This window comes from Macrobrachium nipponense, chromosome 11 (assembly GCF_015104395.2).
Source record: "Macrobrachium nipponense isolate FS-2020 chromosome 11, ASM1510439v2, whole genome shotgun sequence".
In the NCBI taxonomy this organism is placed as follows: Eukaryota; Metazoa; Arthropoda; class Malacostraca; order Decapoda; family Palaemonidae; genus Macrobrachium; species Macrobrachium nipponense.
Genome location: NC_061087.1, coordinates 12,101,996 through 12,124,432, shown reverse-complemented (window position 1 = coordinate 12,124,432; position 22,437 = coordinate 12,101,996). Strand labels below are relative to the sequence as shown.

The following is a 22,437-nucleotide window of genomic DNA, read 5'->3' as shown; positions in this document are numbered from 1 at the left end:
GGTAAATCACTTATTCATTTATACAAAATAGATAGAGAAAGAGATAATTATAATTTTTATTAACATCATTTAATCTTACATATTAAACTTATTACAGTATTAATCAATATTAACATTTGAAAATTAGTAAATCATTTTTGTATCATAAATATGTATTTAGTCATGAAAATAACATACAAAAATTAGTGAATATTTGTAAACTTTAACCTCAAGATGGCAACACTCCCCTACCCTTGCTGTCAGGTTTCTTGACATATGTGACAGCTCCAACCTCACCCCTCTCTCCAAGTCTCTATGCTAGAAGACTGGGTTTTCCTTCATTCTTTACATAATTTTAAAATTTATTTATGGAACTTACCAAGTAGTTACATAGATATAGTTTCTAAACCGTCAGCAGCTAGAATTTTGAAATTCGCAGCAGTGCTACGTGTATTGGCTAGGCTGGGGGCCCCTCTGGTACCATGGGAGATAGGAACCAACTCGGCACAGAAAAAAGTTGTTTCTGCCGGGTGGTGCTGTCAACAGCTAGTTCAGTAGCGGTGGAAATTTAGGAATTACTTATTGAATATCTGTGGATGTTTGGTGAAGTACTTTGTTGAATTTGGTAGCCTGTTCGTCAAAAATATGTAGCTATTGTTAGGAGTTTGGCAAAATGTTAAATTTTTGCATTCGATTGAGTTAGCAGGAATTAGGCATGTTCCATACCAGCTCTCAATACTAGGCTCATTAAGGCCTGTTATGACCTGCATTCAGTTTTTGTTGAGTGTAGGGTATCAAACTTGCACACCGACTTTGACTTGTGGGGAATGTGTTGATTGAGATGACAAAACATGGAAGACCTTAACTAGCCATTTGAGTAAGTTAGAAAAAGACAAAAAGAGAAAGGCTGCTTCTAGAGGAAACACTAAGAAACAGATAGTCAGAATATAGCTGTTGGTACACTCTCTCCTTCCTCTTCTGTTCAACCTTCCCCCTTTCCTAATCAACCTAATCCTAACCCTGACTCTCTAGCACCCGAACCCGATGCCATTGCCAGCCTTGAAGCACTGGTAGACATAAAATTCTCTTATTATGTTACAGGCAATGGAGACTTTAGGAGCATCTGTTATGATACTAATGTGAGTGCCAGCGTTATAGTGTTGTGGAGGAGGTGGCTGTTTGTCCTGCTGATTTTCTCAAGTAAAGGTCCCTGTCAAACTCCCCAGCCCCTGGGAGGAGTCATACTGATAGCCCAAGGGAGGTCAGTGGAGTCTGCTTATGAGCAGTCACCCCCTCAGGCAGTCCTGTTGAAAAGTCAGAGCATCATTGGAAAGGCATATCTAAGGAGTCTCAATCCTCAAGCAGGTCGAATTCTAAGGAGTCTTCCCCCCAAACGCCAATTGAACTTTGTACATAAGTCTCGTCCGCTAAAAAGCGAGGAAGTTGTCCTCTGGACGTTGGTCTGAAGAGGTAGCACAAAGGAAAAGGTCTGAGCATCTGTTGGGGCCAGTTCTTTATCCTCCCATGCTTCCCTCTCCAGATCCTTCCTCTGCTTTCGCCTCTGGCTCAAGAAGCAGTCTGCGACTAAGCGTCTGTTGGCGCATGTGCAACCTTCATGTACGGAGGAGGGTATTATGTGTCCTTCATTGTTAGGTAGGGATTCAGGAGCACCCATTGGCGCCTATACTGGCATGTGAGTCTTCTCTTCCAGATCAATCTTTGGCGCTCTCTTGTCCTCTGGTATTGGAACCAGTGGTTTTTCAAGAGAGGGTTTTGTCCCTGGAGCACCCATTGGCGCCACAATCAGCCAAACGCTCACTGGCGCCACAAGCACCCAAGCGCCCATTTGCGCCTGAGGGCACATCAGTACTTTTGGAACAACCAACTGCTACTGGTGCAGTACCTCAAACTTCAGCAATTTTGGATCCATCCATTGCAGCAATTCAAAGTACAGTGGGTCCCCCCCCCCTGTATTCGGAAAGGACCACCAACAACACCGTGGCACCCCCCAGTGAATACGTAGTTGGAGGCCCTATAAAAATGCTTAAAACAGCCTGTTCTATTAGTTAAAACTCAAGAAAAACGCACTAAAAATTTTATACCTGGTTTTTTCATAGTTTTATCATAAAAAGTGCATTTTATGATGAAATATTATATATATATATATATATATTATATATATATATATATATATATATATATATATCTATATATCTATCATATATATATATATATATATCAAACTGGGATTTGTGGATATTTCTCATAGAAAAATGCTGTGAAGATGAATTTTCTGCAAATAATGGGGGATTTGTTCCAGAGAGAAATCTGCAAATGAGTGAGTCTGCGAATCCAGAGAACGCGAATACAGGGGGTCCATGGTAAGCTTCATAGTATCTTGGACTTTGTAAAAACTTCGACACCTCCTGCTCATGGAGAGAGATGAGGAAAAGGATAAGGAGACTTCTCGTACAGCTTGCAAGTCACTTCTTTGCTATTTTTTTAGTGAATTTCTCAGAGTTTTTCACCTGCGGCCCTGTCATTACCAGAATCCTCTTATATGAGAGATAGTCAGACTCATCAAAATTACCTAAACTAGTCCTTTCCTTTTCTGCTTGCAAAGCCTTGAAAGATATTATTTGGCTTGCGGACAAGCGGGATCGGGAGAGTTAATTTTATCTTCCCTCCTCCTTGCCTTTCCACAAAAAGGCACTTTTGTTACGAGACCAGGGAGGCTCTCTGGGTGTTTCTGCCTCCTTCCAGGGGGAACTTTTCCAATATTATTGATTCAGCCAAAGTAATGTTTTCGCTGTCAAAACTGGACCGCCTTACTAAAAACATTTTTAGGGTTTTTGAGGTAATAAGCTTCTTGGCTTGGGTATTGGGACCCTTGGGTCGGAAGAGCAAGGAATGCTCCTCTTTAGATGAGAAAACCTTTTCTGACATTTCGGGTGTTATTTCTTTCCTTGATAAAGGTATAAGAGATAGTTCGTTGGAGTTGGCCTCTCTTTTTGCTCCAGGCATTCTTCAAAAGAGAGCTTTGGTGTTCATTCACCACTAATGGTGTTTCTTGGACACAGAGGTCCTCCTTACTTTACTCTCCTCTGAATAGGAGACACCTCTTCCCGGAGGACACTGTGGTTCAAGTTTTTTCTGAGCTTCAGAAGAAATCCATCCAGGATTTACTCTCACCTGAAACGTCCTTGTGATCCAACTCCTAGTTCTCGCCTCTCGCCATCTACGCACGCTTAGCCCTTACGTGGCAGGGGAGTGTCTAGGTCCTGCCCTAGATCTAGGGCAATTAAGAAGTCCTCGTCTAAGTCCTCAATGAAATAGTGAACGTTCAGTACTTCATGCACCTGTAGGGGCAAGGCTCCTCCAGTTTTGGAGAAATTGGGAAGTAAGAGGCGCGGAGCCGTGGATCGTCAGAGTTTTGAGAGGGGGTTACGTGATCCCTTTCGAGCGAGCTCCACTGTTGTTCGGCTCTCCAATAAATTTGTCGGCCTACCCAGAAGGTTCAGACAAATTCTTTACCCTTTGGAGGAAGTTTTGTCCCTCCTAAAGAAAATGGCCAGAGTTATTAAGAGATCCACTTACTCCAGGGTTCTACAATAGTCTTTTTGCAGCCCCCAAGGCCTTTGGGGGTGGGGGTTGGAGACCAATACTAGATGTAAGCTCCCTGAATCTGTTTGTAAGGAAAACAAGATTCAAAATGGAAACGAATCAGATGGTTTTGGCATCCATTTGTCAGGGGAGATTGGATGATTTCCATTGATATGGAAGATTCTTACTTCCATATCCCAATTCACCATTGCAAAGCGGTTGCATCTAATAGGGATCCGAGAGTGTATATCTGGTCGATTAGCATCTTTGACCACACACACAAGAGAAGTGCATGGAGGACATGCAGAGGACCTTTTTATTAGCCAAGAATTAGGACTGCTAATAAACCTGAAAAATCACAATAGACCCCTTGTCAACAAGTAGTCTATTTGGGGATGAAGATTGACTTAGTGACTTTTCAGGCTTTTCCATCCCTACAAAGGGTGGAATCTTGCATCCAGAAGGTGAACCATGTTCTATCCCTTCAGAAGTGTTCAGCGAAGAAGTGGATGAGCTTTTGAGGTACTCTATCTTCAATAGAACAATTTGTAATATTGGGAAGACTTCACATGAGAAATCACCAATTTTTTCTCAAAGTGACTTGGCACAGGAAGAAGTTCCTGGACTCGTTTATGTTCCAAGTAACAAACAAGATAAAGGAGGACCTGTCTTGGTGGAGATCAGAAGACAGGCATTTAGAAGGGAAGTACTCCTCCCTCTGAGCCCCAACCCAGTATTCTACTAGATGCATCCAACCTAGAGAAAGGGAAATCTCATGAATGTAGAATAGATATCAGAAGGAGTGGTATATCAATTTGAAGGTGCCGACGACAGTCAGTTGGGGACTGTTGCAGTTTGCAGATTTGGTTTGCAACGAGGTAGTAATTGTACACACGGACAACACAACGGATCTGTCGTACATCAGAAAGCACAGAGGAACACGCTCTCTCTATGTGGGGCAGCAAGGGCCCTACTTCTTTGGGCAAATCGGAATCAGATAAGAATCTTAACAAGATTCATCCAAGGAAATTCAGTGCCCTAGCGGACGAATGGAGCCGCAAAAAAAAGCAGGTCCTTCCCACAGAGTGGATGTTGACCCCGTTAGTCTGCCTCGATTTGTGGAAGCTTTGGAGCAAATTTATTCTAGATCTGTTTGCCATGGCAAAGAACCATCGTCTTCATTTGTATTGCTTGCCAGTCCTAGATCTTCAAGCATGGGCAACAGATGCAATGCTTATGGATTGGTCGGACAAGGACCTATATGCCCTCCCACCATTCAAGATGGAGGGGGAAGTTATCAACAAGTTCAGGTCTCGCTGGAACATTTTGATGATTCTTAATTGCCCCATTCTGGCCAGCTCAAGAATAGTTTCCAGAACTACTAGAGCTTCTGGTAAATTTCCTAAGATTACTACCACAGAGGAACAGTACTCAGACAGCTCACTTTAGAAGGTTCCATCAAGGTCTGTCCACTCTGGCCCTGACCGCTTACAGACTGCCTGACACCTCATTATGAGTGAAGGGCTGCAAGAGCTATTGCTCAATGCAAGAAAAAGTCATCTAATGATGTATACCATGCTAAGTGGTCAGTCTTTAGATCATGGTGTATAGAAAATAGTATATCCTCTTCTATGCTGAATTCTTATTATAACTGAGGACTTCCAGGTATAATAAATGATCATTTAAACATTAAATAATATTTTGACTTCTATAAATATTTCTTCCTCTGAGGTCAAATAAAATTGTGGTGAATACCATCCCAATTGGCCCGGAATTTCAAGTATACCTTTCTTGAAAAACTGACACCAGGAACAACCTGATTGTATGCGAGCAGCCATAAATAGAATAATCCAAATCTGTTTCTATAGCTAACAAAAACAAAAAACATTTATTAGTATTCACAGACTTGAACTTTCATGACATCCACATTTGTACAGTGGCTTATTAGATGCAGAGAAACCCTCTAATACAGTACACAGAGTCCTTCCATGAGCCCTTGGAATGACATTAGGCTTAAGTAAAAATGGGCTTCTTAAACTTGGAAATCAGCAGTTCTAAAGTATGTTGCAAATCAGACAAGTTTTAGAACAAAAGAGGATATCAAAATTTGCACTAACATCCAAGACCTTTTTATTCTTATGTAATCAATGGGACATTGTTATATAAAATATAACATTTCCTTGATTTATTCTTTGATCCAGGATTAAGTTCAGTTTTGCCAGAAATAAGCTACAACATGTAAAACAAGCATACAGGAATATTTACAGACTTAAAAAGAATGATAGGAGCAATTTATACATGCAAAATTTGTTCAAAATATGTATACCCATGGAGACAAATGTTGGTTGTGAAAATGAATTTATGGGTAAAGATAGAGAAAAAGAAAGTGATAAGGGTAAGGAAACCTATTGCTAAACCACCAGTCTTCCTCAGCCCTACATACTGTTTGGAAAACAAGAAGAAACTGACAGTAAAGTTTGCCTGGGTGTACCCCCAAGCAAGGGAACTCTAATCCAAGACAGTGGAAGACCCTGGTACAAAGGCTTTGGCACCATCCAACATTGAAGAACAGTGTGGTTTGTTATGGAGTGGTCTTCTGGAAAAGATGCCTACCAGGTGGTCTCCTCCACACAACAAGAAAGGGCAGATTGAAAAGAGTTGAGTAGTGTGTGTGGTGTTCAGTGTTGTCAAATTTATCAATAGTGAAAGTTGTGTAATGAATATGCCAGACTATTCTGGTTTGGTGTAGGCATAGGAAAAGTCCATGACCAGAGGGGGACCCAACAGACTGGACTTGCCAGCCTTAGAAGGGACTTTTAAATCTAGTAGTATCTAAAACAGGCTGGTGCCTTGACCAATCTACTATACCTACCTGGTTATAACAATTTTCACTTCTCCTTATTCAAGTCTTTATCTTTTAAACATTTTTTTAGATATCTTTGAACATTTTTTTAGATATCTTTGATTCTTCAGCAATCTGTAGCTATTTTTTTTTATCCAAGAATAATATTGAGACGAAGTTTTGGAATATGGGAGGGGAAATATTCACTGATGGAAAGAGAAAAAGATGACTGAAGAGTATACTGAGACTGCTAGGGAGTAGTAAAATAATGAAAACCTTTGATACTGCTTTATTAATCAGCATATACTGGAAAGTATTGTGTAAAATGTAGCTAAGATTTTCAAGATATCAGAGGGTTTCATAGTTTGAATTTTAGAAAATGATATCGTCAGGTATAAAGTGTGTCAACCTTATTGTAAAGTTCTTTTAAATTTTTTTTTCCAGGTTGCCCGAGACAGGGCTTTGAAGGGTTGGAGTTTTCCAGAAGATATTGAAATTGATAACTGGGGGAGTGGCTATCCAGGAGGTAGGAATTGAAGTGCTATACTTTAAAGAGTATAGACTTTTACACTATGAATTAAGATTTTTGTTGTAGAATATGCTGTTTAAATTATATAATTTGTTTTTGTATACAGTGTTATTTGTTTTCTTTTTACTTGTACGGTAAATAATATTTTGTTTCACTGGTAACTTTTCCTTACTGTGCTTATAAGTTGCCTACATTTATTTTATGACTGGCCCCAAACACTACAGTCATCTCTTAAACAGTGCAAAAAAAAAAAAAAAGCAGCATAACCCCGTCTGTGAATGTGATATGGATGGATTCCTTGATCCCCAGAAATGAACTGCCTTACTTTGTGTGCAGTGTTACACCAACCCAGATTCATTACATCTTCATGTACAGTGATTATTAAGAGCTCCAGAATGTGGGGCATTTTGTAGGGGTTGCAGAAGCTATCACCATCCCCTGCTGGTCCTCGGTCAATGTTCTTTATCAAGGGCTATTGTTAGATATATTCCCTCTCAGGGCAAGTTTCACTTTCTAGCCACTGGTTATTGTTGGAGTCTTTCGTAGTTTATGACCAAGTTTCTGTTTTCTAGCAAGGATGGCTCACTCTTCAATTCCTTTACTATACCTGCTAAGCCTTCAGTTTTCTCTTAAGGACAGTCTTCTTTTTTCTATGAGAACCTTCAGGTCATATCTCCTTTGAATGGAATCTTTCAATTTTCTTCTTTTCTGTTCATGCTGACATGTCACTGGCCGCAGCAAGGCATTTAATATGCTTAGGGCTAAGTGGATGTTTCTGAAGAGGACCTTTTGCTTGATATCTCTCCTCCTCTCTGGCTTCAAGTACTACTTTGCAATTGTCAAGATTCCTTTACCTATTTGATATTGCCCATGTAGCTCCTGATTTTCATTAAGTGTAACATTTTTGTAGGGGCCCATATTCAGTGCTTCCAGTTGGGAGAGATCAGTTATTCATAGTCATCCTTTCCTTCTTTCCTTGACTTCATTTCTCGTAATCTAGCACACGTAAGCCCTTTTTCTTGTGAGTGGAGTACAATCCTTTACAGCTCATGTGCTTGGTGAGTATTCTTTCTTGAATTTTTTTTTCTTCCATTGCAAATTCATTGTAATGAAAGCTTCTATGATTTTGAGTTTTGTTGCCAATCTCATTGTGTCTCATAGGAAAAGTTGGTCTTCATGCAGTTAAATACCCATCTCTTGTAAGTGCTCATTTTTGTACATGAACTTCCCTGCCAGATATATACTTAGCTTACGTCTCTGACGTCACGACAGAAAATTCAAAACTCGCGGCACATGCTACAGGTAGGTCAGGTGATCTACCTTACCCGCCGCTGGGTGGCGGGTGTAAGAACCAATCCCCCTTTCTTGTCAGATTTTTTTCTGTCGCCGGCTGGACAACACCTGTTGTTCAGTCCTTCCGATAGTTAGATTCTTTCTCGTTGCCGACGAATTGGATTTTGGTGAAGTACCCTTTGTCTGTTGGCTTGGCATACGCTTTTTGGATTTTTCTCTGGATTAGTAATCATGGATGATTCTGAGGTCAAGAAACCTGCTTTATTTAGAGTTTGTTCAGTGAGTGACTGTAAAGTGAGGCTTCCAAAAGCTGCTTTAGATCCTCACTCCATATGTATGTTATGTAGAGGGAATGAATGCTCTTTAGTTAACCCTTGTAAAGAGTGCGAGAGTTTAGATGAGGATGGTTGGAAGGCTCTATCTTCTTATTTAAGGAAGTTGGAGAAGGATAGGGCGCGCAAGGCTTCTTCAAGGAGCTCGAGTAGATCGAGAGTGAGTGAAATTGACGTTGACAACCCTGTAGTAGAAGTAGTTCCTTCTCCAGTTTCAGCCCCTGCGCCCAGCTTTGAACCCGAAGATTCGTTTTTGGAGGTTGCTTCCGGGAGAGCCTCGATCAGGAGTAAGGAGAGCTTCGCTCGCTCTCTACAAGGTAAGAGTGACAGTGCAAGTGATCAGTGCAGTGCCCCTAGTGCAGTGGAGGGTGCGTCTGACCGGCTCACTAAAGCTTCCAGGCCTAGACCTCTTCCAGAATCCCAGACCCAGTGGAGGAGGAAAGTCAAAAGCCGCAGGAAGGTTAGGGAGAACCCCCACCGGTCAGGCGTCCCCTCGGCAGATCCTGTTCCTCGTTCCCAGGCTGCCTTGGATCGAGCCAAGAAGGAGGTATTGCGCCAGTGTTTCTCGTCATCTTCGTCGCCTTCTCCTAAGCGTAGATGGAGTGCCTCGGAGTCGTCTCGCCCTCTCAAGAGGCCCTGGAAAATACCTTGCGCCCTTCCTTCCAGCCCGAATCCTTCGCGGAAGAGCCTGAAGTGGAACGCAAGAGAGCCAAGAGTTCTGCAGTTTACGCTTCTCCTGTTCGGTCCCGGACAACGTCTCCAGTAGAGGACTTCAAGAGATCTCCTGCGCGCATCTTGGCGGGTCTGCAGGCGCAGATTTCGGCTTTAGCAGATTCTATTGCCAGGTCTTCTCATCGTCGGAAGGACGTCTCGCTTCCGGTGAAGAAGTCAAGGAACTTCTCTTCTGCTCGCTCTCCTCCTGCTAGAGGTGTTCTTGAGCCTCGTAGTAGGACGTCAGAATTTCAGGTTGAAGTTCGGGATCGCTCTCCGAGTAGGCTCTCCTCTCTCCCCAGCAAGCGTATTGAGCATGTCAGGCGCAAGGAGCCTGACAGGCGCTCTCCTCAAGATTTCCGCTCTTCGGTTAAGCGCCAAGAGCTTGACAGGTGCCAAGAGCCTCGTACTCGTCAGGAGCGGAGGAGGAGTTCTTTGCCTGGTAGCTGCTCTCCTTTTGACGGGCGCCCGGAGCCTAGTAGGCGCCGTTCTCCAGTGGCTCTTCCCTCGCCAGGATTCCGTTCGCCCTTGGTCGAACGTACAGAAGTTCGTAGGTGCCAAGAGCCTAGTAGGCGCCAATGGAGGCAATCCTCTCCTTTTGATCGCTCCCGATTGGATAGGCGCACAGAGCCTTGTAAGCGCCTTGCTTCAGACAGGGACTCTTCCGTGGAAGTTTTTTCTCCCCGTGGCAGGCGCCAAGAGCCTGGCAGGCGCAGAGAGCCTGATAAGCACTCTCCCTCGTCCAGGCGCTCATCTGTGGACCTGGACTTTGCTTCCGACAGGCGAGCTTCCGCTAGTAGGCGCTCTCCCTCTAGGCGCTCTCCTAGTAGGCGCTCTCCAAGTAGGCGCTCTCCCTGTAAGCGCTCTCCTTGTAGGCGCTCTCCCAGTGGACATTCTCCCAGTAGGCGCTCTCCGAGGAAAAGCTCTCCTCCTTGCAGTAGATCTTCCAAGCGTCATTCATCTGAAGAGAATCTTGGGGATTCTGAGGAAGATTTGCCCAAGGATTCTTCAGTGTCTTCGTACAAGAGATTGACCGACCTCCTCTTGCAAGATTTTGGGGAGTTTCTTTCGGCCGTTGCTCCTCCGTCACCTCCGTCCTTATTTTCGACGACTAATACATCGAAGAAGTCTTCAGTCGTTAAGATGAAACCGACAGTGTCGATGAAGAAGGCTCTCAAGAACTTCGATGATTGGTTGGTCTCGAAGGAGGAGAAGGGGAAGACCGTCTTTTCTTTTCCCCCGTCCAAACTTACGGGAAAGATGGGGTTCTGATACGAGTCAGGAGAGCCCTTGGGTCTGATTCTTCCCTCTTCGGCAGACTCGGACTTCTCTTCGTTGGTTGATTCCGCACGTCGCTCGGCTCTTAACTCTGCGAAGACGACTTGGGGTATGAGCGAGTTAGATCACCTTCTGAAGGGAATGTTCCGGGTCTTAGAAGTTTTTAACTTTCTTGACTGGACCCTTGGAGTCATGGCAAAGAGGACCCAAGATCAAGACTCTCTTTCACCTGAAGATCTTCACGCGGTGCTGTCTTGTATGGACAAGGCAGTTAGAGATGGATCTGGGGAGATAGCTTCACTTTTTGGAGCAGGAGTGGTAAAGAAAAGGGCAGTTTTCTGCTCCTTTCTAACCAAGGCTGTTTCCCATGCGCAGAGAGCTTCCTTGTTATACTCTCAACTCTCTCCGCAGCTCTTCCCGAAGAAGATAATCAACGATATTTCCAGCTCGTTGTCAGCAAAAGCGACGCAGGATATGCTGGCTCGTTCAGCTAGGATCCCGAAAACTTCATTCCAGCAGAAAACGAAGAAGGACAGTCAGAGTAGGCAGGAGCCCTTTCGAGGAGGCCCTTCGTCCCGCACTTCTTCCTCCAGAGGTTCGAGACCACCTAGAAGAGGAAGGACCTTCTCGCGGTCTATTAGGGCCAAGAAATAGCTCTCGTGTCCTCCAGACGACTGTGGGTGCCAGACTTCTGAATTTTGCAGACGTCTGGGCACAGAAGAGGGCGGACAACTGGTCCCTCGCTATCATCAAGAAGGGATACCTCATTCCCTTTATCTCGAGACCACCTTTGACCACCACACCAAGGGAGCTGGTGGCCAAATACAAAGACCCACTCATGAATCAAGCCCTCGCTTTAGCAGTAGAGCTTATGCGGGAGAAAGGCAATAGAGATGGTAGAGGACCCTCTTTCCGCGGGTTTCTACAACCGTCTGTTCCTTGTTCCCAAGACCTTAGGTGGATGGAGACCGGTTCTGGACGTAAGCGCCCTGAACATCTTTGTGAAGAAGAGGAAGTTCGCTATGGAGACGACTTCATCGGTCTTAGCAGCTCTTCGTCTCGGGGACTGGATGGTGTCACTGGACCTTCAGGACGCTTACTTCCACGTGCCGGTCCATCCTTCGTCACGCAAGTTTCTGAGATTCATGTGGGGAGGGAACGTGTTTCAGTTCAGGGCCCTATGCTTCGGCCTTTCCACAGTCCCCCAAGTCTTCACAGGGCTGATGAAGAACGTTGCTCAGTGGCTTCATCTCGAGGGAGTGAGGATTTCCCTCTACTTAGACGATTGGCTAATCAGGGCCAAGTCAAAGGAGAAATGTCTGGAGGACCTTCGCTTAACGTTGAATTTAGCAGCTTCTCTGGGTTTGCTAGTGAATTTCGAGAAGTCACAGCTAATCCCCAGTCAAGATCGTATCTATCTGGGGATTTGGATGGCTTCTCAGGTTTTTTGGGCGTATCCTTCCCTAGAGAGAATAACCCGATGTTCGGAGAAGGTCGCAACCTTTCTAGAGAAAGATGTATGCACAGCGAGGGAGTGGATGAGTCTGTTGGGGACACTCTCCTCGCTGGAGCAATTCGTTTCTCTAGGGAGGTTGTACCTCAGACCCCTACAGTTCTTCCTGACGAGGAACTGGAACCGAAGATCTCAGGGTCTAGACTTTGCGTTCAAGATTTCACAAGTGGTAAAGGAGGATCTCCGTTGGTGGCTAGACCCTCTCCTGTTCAAGGAAGGCGTTTCCTTGCACATACAGAACCCCAGCCTAGTGTTATATGCAGACGCGTCGGACATAGGTTGGGGAGCTACTCTCGGGTCGAGAGAAGTGTCAGGCACCTGGATGGGGGATCAGGTGTCCTGGCACATCAACAGGAAAGAGCTGACGGCGATTTGGTTCGCTCTCAAAGCCTTCGAACCCCTCGTAAAGGAAACGTCAGTTCAGATCAACTCGGACAACACCACAGCCCTGGCTTACATTCGGAAACAGGGGGGACTCGCTCTTTCTCCCTGTACGAGGGACAGCGAGATCGCTCCCTCCCTGTGTCAGAGGAAAGGAGGATAAGTCTCCTCACCAGGTTCGTACAGGGAGAAAGAAATGTCAGAGCGGATCTGCTAAGCAGAAGGAATCAAGTCCTTCCCTCAGAGTGGACTCTGCACTCGGACGTATGCCAGGAGCTGTGGAAGACGTGGGGCAGGCCCCATCTCGATCTCTTTGCGACCTCCAGGAATGCGAGGATAGATCTATACTGCTCCCCTATTGCAGACCCGAGAGCAGTGTCAATAGATGCATTCCTGATGGATTGGAAAAACCTAGATCTTTACGCGTTCCCGCCTTTCAAGATTCTAGGGGAAACGCTAAGGAAGTTCACAGCTTCAGAAGGAGCGAGGATGACCTTGATAGCTCCGTTCTGGCCCGCCCACGACTGGTTCACAGAGGTACTGGAATGGTTGGTGGATGGTCTAAGATCCCTACCACTAAGAGTCGATCTGCTCAAACAGCCCCACTTCGACAGGTTTCACAAGAACCTCCCCGCTCTCAGTCTGACTGGATTCAGACTATCAAGAGTCTCGTCAGAACTAAGGGCTTTTCGGCAAAGTCTGCAAGGGCTATTGCCAATGCATGTAGACCTTCCACCACCAGGGTCTACCAGTCGAAGTGGGATGTTTTTCGACGTTGGTGCAGGACTCATAAAGTTTCCTCCTCCAGTACCTCTGTGACTCAGATAGCAGATTTTCTTCTCTTCCTGAGAGAAAAATGCGGGTTAGTAGTCTCTACCATCAAGGGCTACAGGAGCATGCTTTCTTCAGTTTTTCGTCACAGAGGATTAAACATATCTGAAGATAAGGACCTCCATGATTTAATCAAGTTGTTTGAGACCGTTAAAAGAACCTCTTGCTTAGTCCCTAGCTGGAATCTAGATGTCCTACTGCTCTTCCTGAGGTCCTCAAGATTCGAACCTCCCCATACAGCTTCGTTCAGAGACCTCTCGATGAAGACTTTTTCTCTGTGCATTAGCTTCAGCGAAGAGAGTCGGCGAGCTGCAAGCTCTAGAAGGTGAGGTAGGTTTCCAAGGAGGCTCCGCTGTTTGCTCTTTTCTTCCGTCTTTCCTGGCCAAGAATGAAAACCCATCTTCACCGTGGCCCAGGAGCTTCGAAATTAAAAGCTTATCCTCCTTAGTTGGGACAGAAGAGGAGAGATCTCTTTGCCCGGTGAGAAGCCTTAAATTTTATCTTCAGAGGAAGAGAAGACTTGGGGCTAATGCAAGCAATCTCTGGTGCTCGGTAAGGGACCCCAGTAGGCCCTTATCTAAAAATGTCCTCTCATTCTTTATCAGGAATGTTATTAGAGAAGCCCACACATCGTGCAATCAGGAACAGTTTAGACTTCTGAAAGTCAAGGCGCACGAAGTAAGGGCCATCGCGATGTCTTTGGCTTTCAAGAAGAATATGTCATTGCAAAACCTCATGAAGGCCACTTTTTGGAGGTGTAAATCAGTCTTCTCCAATCACTACCTAAAAGACGTAACGATTACGTATGAAAAGTGCTTTGGGCTAGGCCCTTACGTATCGGCGGATTCAGTGCTGGGGCAGGGAGCTGAAACACATCCTTTTTAATCTTTTTCCCTGTTAGTTTTTGGTATTGAGTTTTTTGGGTTGTATGAAGGAGGTTGCAGGAGGCAGCTCCTTCTTTCGTATACTAATATTTGTAATTGGTTAGGTGATCGGTTGTGCTTGAGGCTCCTTGCATTTGGTAGTGATAGGCTCTGTCATGTAAGCGGGTTGATCCCCATTGACCAGACCCTGTTTGGATTCTGCCAAGTAAGTGGACTCAGTTCCCATTGGTAGACCCAAAGAGTTCTTCAGCTATAGGTCACGCCCTCGCTGTAACTCTTTAGGCAACGCAGACTAATAGACAGTAACTATGAAGTCTTCTGCCTAAATCAGGTAAGAACCAAGGGTATATTTTTATTCCTTTAACATGTGTTGTCCCCACTTTCTAGGTGAGTGTATGTCTCTTTCCCTCCACCAAGGGTGTCAATCAGCTAAGTATATATCTGGCAGGGAAGTTCATGTACAAAAATGATGTTGTTAGTATACAATAAAGTTTTGTACATACTTACCTGGCAGATATATACGATTGATGGCCCTCCCAGCCTCCCCTCAGGAGACAGGTGGAAGAAAAAATCTGACAAGAAAGGGGGATTGTTTCTTACACCCGCCACCCAGCGGTGGGTAAGGTAGATCACCTGATCTACCTGTAGCGTGTGCCGCGAGTTTTGAATTTTCTGTCGTGACGTCAGAGACGTAAGCTAAGTATATATCTGCCAGGTAAGTATGTACAAAACTTTATGGTATACTAACAATATCATTGTTATCCTAAATTACATTTCAAGCTGTTTATGATTAATGGTTCCATAGTAAGCAGTATTTTGACAAAACAAATTTTTGTACAAATCCCTAAGTCTTATTTCTAGTGCCCTCATCCCTTTTCTCCATTCTTTAGATATGAGTATTCCCTATCTATTCAGTAGAGATGCCCAGCTCATGCACTGTGAGGTTTCTACTATTTTATTAATCTCGTAAGTTGGTATGTCTGGATCTATTTTGCATGGAATATGGTATACAGTAGTATATGAACAGTGTATTTGTATAATAATGTGCTGTACTGTAAAATTATCAGTCATCTCATTCATTCTACTTTCATACCTTCATCTTAGACTAGACACAAACTGACCTGCCAGGGGTACTGGATGAGCTATACCACCTGCTGGGCCGCCACCACTGGACCCAAGGAAAAAGTGTCCAAGGATCTTTGGGCAACGTCTTTTAAATAAAAGGAAGTGAAAGTTGTTTGGCATTGCCAAATACCAGCTTTCAAAATCCTCTCTGAGAGACGTATTTTTCTTGAGTGCCAAAAAAGCACTCGAGCCCTTGATGTCATGAGCTCTAGCCCTCTCCAGGCTGTTTGACCCTCTGTCTTCTGTCATGTATGCATTCCTGATCGTTTCTCTCAACCAAAACTATATTTTGTTCTTGGACACTTCCTTTTTGTTCTGTCTTGTACTTACAGCCTTCGGCACCCCAGCCTGAGATGCCTCGTTCTTCATTAGTACGCTCTTAGTACTCTGACAGGACACAGAAGCATTTCTTCCTTGTCATTGTCTACGAATTCTGCCAGAGAAGGTATGGAAAAGGAGTCGAATCTGCCATCCACTACTGATGGGTTTTGAGTTTTGGCTACGAATTTTGGGACAAACTCGAAAACCTTAGACTTCCAACCTCTAGAATGCTTCACCACATATGACAGCCTATTTAGTTCCCCCACCCTTTTGGTTGAGGCTAGGGCCAATAGGAAGACTGTCTTCAGGGTCAAGCTTCTATCTGTGGACTGTCACAATGATTTGTATGGGGGTTTTGTAAGACTACTCAGTACCATGGTCAAATCACACTCTGGAGCTTTTAGTTCGTTTGGGGAAAAGGATTGCTCAAAACTTCATTAACATAGCCAACTCCCATGAAGAAGAAATGTCCACGCCTTCCATGTGCAGGACCGAGGCTAGAGCAGCCCTGTACCCCTTTACAGCAGATACAGACATATGCCTTTCTGTCTTGAGATATATCAGAAAATCTGCTAACTGTTGAATATTGGTTCCGAGTGGAGACAAGTTCCCTCTACGACACCAATCACAGTATGTGGACCATTTTCCTTGGTAGACCACTGCAGATGACCTTCTGATATTTCCTGCCATCAGTGTTGCTGCTTTCTGAGAAAAGCCTCCCTCTCGCAGGAGATACTTGACAGTCTCCACCCGTGAAGTGACAGGGACTTCACCGACTGGTGGTACCTCTCCACGTGCGGCTGGCATAGTAGGTTGTTCCACCGAGGTAACTCTCTCGGCACGTCTATTAGGAGTTCCAACAGATCCGGAAACCATTCTGCCTTCGGCCATAAAGGCGCTACCAGAGTCATTTTGAGGTTCTGAGACCGCATTACCTTGTTCAGAACCTGACAGATTAGGCAAAATGGAGGAAATGCGTACATGTCCAGATTGTCCCATGGGTGTTGTAGCGCATCTTCTGCTACTGCCTCTACGTCCTGGACTACTGAACAATACACTTCCAACTTTTTGTTATACCTGGTTGAGAATAGGTCTATGATCCGCCTTTCCCACAATATGAGCATTCTGTCCACTACCTCTTGATACAAGGACCATTCCGTTCCTAGGATCTGATCCCTCCGGCTCAACTAGTCGGCCACTATGTTTCTTTGTCCTGGAATATATCTGGCTCTGATGTCTACCAAGTTCTCTACAGCCTACTGATGAAGTTGAACTGTCATAAGGTGTAACTGCCAAGATACCAGGCCTCCTTGCTTGTTTACGTAACCTACTACTGTGGTGTTGTCCGACATCGATATCACTGATTGGCCCTTCACCCTCTCCCAGAATTCCTGAAGTGCCAGAAACGCTGCTTTTAACTCCAACGCGTTTATATGGAGTTCTCTGTCCTCGCAACTCCATTTGCTGAAATCATTAGCTCCTCCATGTGGGCTCCCCAACCTTCGAGTCAGATTATTGTCCTGCACCCACCACAGTAGGTCTTTCCTCACTCTGTCGACAAGGGAATTTGCTCGTATGGGTGATCTACCGTTGGCGACCAAAACTCCTTCATCCTCCATTGCAATGATCGAAGGTGTAGTCTCCTGTGTGGTACCAGCTTCTCCAAGGAAGTTAGAATTCCCAGTACTAGTTGCCACTATCTTGCTGGCTGTGTGTGCTTTTTTAGAAAGGCATTCACCACTTGTTTGCATTTCTCTACCCTCTGGACTGCTGGGAAAACTTGGCTTTTACTGTGTCTATAATCATACCCAGATACTTACTGTGTCTATAATCATACCCAGATACACCAGCCGTTGACTTGGATCCAACTTTGACTTCTGATTTATCACAATGCCTAGGCTATGACAAAACTGCAGAAGGGTGACCCTGTCCCGAAGTAATTTTTCTCTGGACTTTGCTATCACCAGCCAGTCGTCTAGGTATCTTATTAGCCTGATCCCCTGAGCATGCGCCCATGTCAACACGAGAGTGAATACTCTTGTAAAAACTTGCGGAGACGTTGTCAACATGAAGCACAGGACTGAATTGGAAAACTTTCTCTGCAAGACTGAAGCGGAGAAATTTCTTGGAAAACTGATGGACTGGGATCTGAAAGTATGTGTCCTTCAAGTCTATTGTCAGCATAAAGTCCTTGACCCTGACTGCTGCTAGAACTGTCTTTGGGGTCTCCATTCTGAATCTGGTTTTTCTTATGAACAGATTCAATGTTGACAGATCTATTACTGTCCTCCAGTCTCCATTGGCTTTTGGGGACAAGGAAAATGCGGTTATAAAACCCCTTTGACGGAATCTATACTTGTTCCACAACCCCTTTTTCCATCATCTTCTTCACTTCCTCTTGCAGAATAAAAGCTTTCTGAGATTCCTGAGCATAGGCGAGGTGCGGTAATGGTGGTTCTGTCAAGGGTGGGGTTACTTCGAATGGAGTAAAATATCCGACTCCTTCCAGTGTGGCCGAATGATGAGAGGCGCCCATCCTATCGTCTTGAACCTCTCCCCCTTCCCGTAATTCCCCGTCCTCTGTGGGGTCTATTGTGAAAGGGCCGATGAGGTAACTTCTTTAGAGAAGAGGGTCTTGTTGCTCTATTAGAGATGTTATGTCTCACTAGTTTCTTACGAGGCATTTGCTGATGCCTTACCTCATTAGGATTAGCCTTGACTTTCAGATGTTTTCCTAACTGCCTGCTCTACTAATCTGTTGTTAGTGTCCATCCTTCTATCTATAGCGTCTTCCAGTATGCCCTCTGGCAACAGCAATTGAGACTCTAGGATATCCCCATTCCTCATTGCTAAGAGGGAATCCAAATCAACAGTGCGGCTTAATCTAGCCAGAGTTGCATCTCTCCTCATCAACAGGATATTAGCCCAAACATTGGCACTTAAATTTGTCAAGTACACAATTACTCTGATTGTAGCAATCTGATAAACACTGACTCATCCACTACTTTTCTCGTTACTTCTGAGGATGCAATTTTTTGCCTCTGCTGTTGACCAAAGGTCTAACCAAGAAGCAGTCTGAAAGATAGAAGAAGCTGTTGCTTCCAATGTAGCAGCCTCCTGACAAGTCATCAAAGGGCATTCCATCTTAACTTGATCCAAGGTTAATCCACGTTCTAACCTTACCACACCTGTGTTCATTTCTCTAGATAGCAAAGGAACCATTGGTGTCACATAATATTTCCTATGTTTCATCAATGGAGGGGAAATAAACTTAAACGATCTATTCAATCTTAAGGAATTATCCCTTCCAGCAATCCGTGCATTTACGTGGTGTAAAATTGACTCCGCATGACTTGAGGAAGGTAATTCATACGACACCTTCGTATCCTTTTTCAATCCAAATACCATGTCGATTCCTGGAGGAAGTATATTGGCAGGTGTCTCCGTGCTTCTCGAAAGGTTATTGAATTGACGAATCAAATCAACCACCTCCGCATACAAAGCCAGAAATTCCTGGTTTTTTCTTCCTCCGGTTCCTACGTATTGTGTTCAGCCACAGAAGTTAGCTCACTCCTATCCTCTGACAAACATTCGGGTGTATCATGGCCGTCCGACCCTACGACCGCGACATCTTCGATCGCTGATGGCTGCTGTCGGCTCGACCTTGAATAGTTAGTAGGAGAACGTGACAGCCTAACTTCTTCTCTACTCACAGATGTAGAGCGAGAACCCCGTCTATACCTACTTGATCTGTCATCAAGTCGAACAATGCCCTCCACCAGCATATCAGAAGAGGTTACCAACTCTTTATTATTCGACCTTTTAATGGGAGCTCTCTCATCCTTTCTCCTTATCTTAAAAGGTCTCACAGGCAAAACTGGTTATCAGTTCTCCATTCCTTGTTGAATTCTTCACAATCATAGTTGATTATGCCAATAGCAGTGTAGTCTCTCCTAAACTCTTTGTCCTCACTGCTGGCATCTCTGCGGCAGCCGCTATCTCAGCGACTGTCGATGCATTTGCTCGTTCGGACGCCTGTAAACTACTTCGTCTGTTGGCGTTAAGCTTACCAGCCACTGCCTTCTTTACTTGGTGCTGACCGGAATGTGACTTGGCTCGAAGATGAAGAAGAATTTACTTTTCTCCTCTTGGCCCGAGGATCAGTCACGAAGTCCCGTGTCCTCCAACGCTTGACTGGTACATGCAGTGGCGTCATCGAACTTTGCGATGACGCTGAACTAGAGGAAGATGATGATGATTCATGTCTTTTCTTTTTGTCTTTCTTATCTATCTTCTCCTCTAGAGTTTGTAATTTCTTCATGACTGTGTGTACCAGAGTCAGAAAGCGTATTTGGCTCCGGAGGCAACGAAGTAGTTAGAGAAGCAGTAGGCTGTGACGTCATCGCGTCAGCCATGTCGTTGTGTGACGCAGGTTGTGATGTCACCACTCTTTTAGGGAGAGACTGAGCGGCTGCTGCTGGTAGCCCTGCGTGTGCTGCAAAACTACTTCCAACGTTCTGTAAAGCTGGAAACATTGATGATGTCATTGCCGCAGCATTAGCTTCCATAAAATGCAGGCCAGGGGGATGAGGAACATTCATTGTTGTCGGGCCCTGGTGGAAGCGTGACACCATATAATGAGAAAGCCACCCCTCCAAGGTTGGTACATCTGGTAGGCCTATCGCCGACCATGTTCCTTCCATTCTCTGCGCATCGGGAGCTGACACCTGGAACAAAGATGGCAATACTCCCCCTCTCCCTGCCGGGAATGACGGAGTGTAATTATGCATAAAATTACCCAAAACCCCTCCTGGCGTTTCTAATAACGAATCGCTAGAAGAAACTGAAGGAGTATGGGAAACATCAAAAGCAGGTGACGAAACATATGGAGCAGTCTGGTGTATTGCCGATACAAAAGAGGCCGACGACACTTGGTCATCCAAAGATGGCGTCGTCTCCTTTCTTTTGTACTGGCCCTTCCCATAAAACTTCATCCACTGTTCGACTGACCAACCAAGACAAACTGAACAAGGATTAGTAATAGTACATACGTTTTCTCTGCACCTACTACACGTTGTATGTGGATCTGTAGACACCGATGTTAAAAATCTTGAACAAGGAAACCCACTCACTCCAGGGCATTTCCTTTGTCTCTTTCGAGAACCTGAAGAAATTCCCGTTGGTGAAGCAAAATTCTCCATCTCACAACGTACACACACCTAGCAGATCACACCCACACTGAGACCCCTCGAGTAGGTTTCCTTCACATGGTGAGGGGGTAAGGGATTCTACCCTCAAGTTTGCGAAGGCCGGATCCTGACAGGACGCCTACAAAACTTTTGGCATTAACTTGTGTGGACATTTCCACTTTCGAAAAATTTTACTGCTTGGGTGAGTCTGGGAGGGGTTTGTGGTTTGGAGGGGGTTTGTATTCGAAGCTAATTGTGGGAGTTGTGGTGGTGAGTTGCCACCCAATACGGTTTGGACCCAAGAGATGGTGATGGGATTTTCCCATTGCTATCTTGAGGGCGGAACCATATCCATGGATCAGCCCATTGGAATCCAGGGGGGGCTGGTTTTTAGGATGGGACACCTGGCTTTTGTCTGGAAGCCCACCAATATGTTTGGGGTGGGGAGTCTGTCCCCATTAGTGGGGGCAGAACTCCCAGCAGGCAGATTGGCTTATACCTGTGCCACTGCAAGCCTATTGGTGCTATCCCGAAAGGGTAGGGTATGGGGCAGACCGTGGGGAAGCAACTTCTACGTGTGCCGTTGGTGGAGAATGTCGAACCCTGTCTAGTCCGCAATACCTTGTTGGTCTTCCCAAGCAGTTGTTGTGTGTGTATGTCCCCCCCCCACTTTTTTTTTTTTTTTTTTTTTTTTTTTTTTTTTTTCTCTCTCTCTCTCGTCTCTCTCACCCTCTCTCTCTCTCTCTCTCTCTCTCATCCTCTTCTTCTTCTCTCTCTCTCCTCCCCCCACCCCATGACTAGTCTCAAGTACATTGTCCCTGGATCCACCGACTCTTTGGCACCGTTGACAACCTTAGGCTTGGATAAGGACCTCCCTTTGCCATCCCCAACCTCCTCCAATGAAAACATCAAAGATTCTTTGATTTTTACTACAAGCCCTTATGTAGTTCAGAACAGAGGAATGAATAGCAGTTTTGTACATTCAACTTCCCTGTCAGATATATACATAGCTATAGACTCCATCGTTCCCGACAGAAATTCAAATTTCGCAGCACACGCTACAGGTAGGTCAGGTGATCTACCGCCCTGCCGCTGGGTGGCAGGACTAGGAACCATTCCCGTTTTCTAATCAGATTTCCTCTGTCGCCGGTTCTGACAACATTGTTGTTGGTTCCTCCTGACCTGATTTTCGCTTTTCGTTCGCCTTCGATCATCTGAACTGTCTTTTTGGTGATGTATTGGATCTTTGGCTTGGCATACGCTTTTGTGGATTGTTTTTTGGATTACGCTTTTGATTTTTCTTAGGATGTCGGACTCTAGTTATGTAATTAGAGTGTGTATGAATGAGGGGTATAATGTGAGACTACCGAAGGGTTCGGTAGATCCTCACACAGTATGTAAGCGGTGTAGGGAGAATGAATGTTCCTTCACTAATACTTGTAATGAGTGCGAGAATCTGAGTGAGGAAGGATGGAATGCTCTAACCTCCTACTTGAGGAAGTTAGAAAAGGATAGGCTTAGAAAGGCTTCTTCTCGAAGCTCTAGTAGGTCTCGGTCTAACGAGCCAGTTAGGGATTCAATAGTTCTTATCCATGAAGTAGTTGTAGCATCCTCTCCTTCAGTATC

At 44.9% G+C, this 22,437-nt stretch overlaps 1 protein-coding gene across 1 annotated transcript in view; it reads left to right on the top strand.

Annotated features, from left to right (window-relative positions):
* LOC135223784 (ribonuclease H2 subunit A-like) overlaps positions 1 to 22,437 on the top strand; it is a 134,298-nt gene that overhangs the window by 53,922 nt on the left and 57,939 nt on the right. The window contains exon 5 of the mRNA XM_064262620.1: positions 6,869 to 6,950. Coding sequence (XP_064118690.1) covers positions 6,869 to 6,950 — 82 coding nt within the window. The remainder of the gene's footprint in view (positions 1 to 6,868; positions 6,951 to 22,437) is intronic.